The 444-nt window shown below is 39.9% G+C and overlaps 1 protein-coding gene across 1 annotated transcript in view; it reads left to right on the forward strand.

Moving 5' to 3' along the window:
• The window catches only part of dmrt1 (doublesex and mab-3 related transcription factor 1), a 30,509-nt gene that overhangs the window by 11,911 nt on the left and 18,154 nt on the right, over positions 1 to 444 (forward strand). Inside the window, exon 4 of the mRNA XM_035659120.1 lies at positions 284 to 441. Coding sequence (XP_035515013.1) covers positions 284 to 441 — 158 coding nt within the window. The remainder of the gene's footprint in view (positions 1 to 283; positions 442 to 444) is intronic.

Below are 444 nucleotides of genomic sequence, written 5' to 3' on the forward strand. Positions count from 1 at the left end.
CGCTATACAAGTACAGGTCCAAGTCTATTTACCAACAACTGATTGGTTGAAAAAAATTATCTTAAATGATAAATAACCTCTTTTAGTTTCAATCTTAACATATCTTGATCAAATCATGATAAACCTAACAAGAATGCAGTCTAGATTTAAGAAGCTTGTGACTGCCACTTTTCTCGATCTCCAGGATTTAATAATGATTATGTCGTTCAGGAAAAACAGCATATGAAGACAGTTATTTTGCTTTGTATTAAAATTGCCTCTTTTTGTGTTTTCCCATGTGAAGCAGATGCCCCATGCTGATGGACGACTGTCAAGCCATAACATGTCCTCTCAGTACCGCATGCATTCCTATTACCCAGCAGCCACTTACCTGACTCAGGGCCTGGGCTCCACCACCTGTGTGCCACCCCTCTTCAGCTTGGAGGACAACAACAACAACAACAA

The sequence above is a fragment of the Morone saxatilis genome, unplaced genomic scaffold (genome assembly GCF_004916995.1).
Source record: "Morone saxatilis isolate NCDOM2014 unplaced genomic scaffold, NCSU_SB_2.0 Contig16, whole genome shotgun sequence".
NCBI classification, from domain to species: domain Eukaryota; kingdom Metazoa; phylum Chordata; class Actinopteri; family Moronidae; genus Morone; species Morone saxatilis.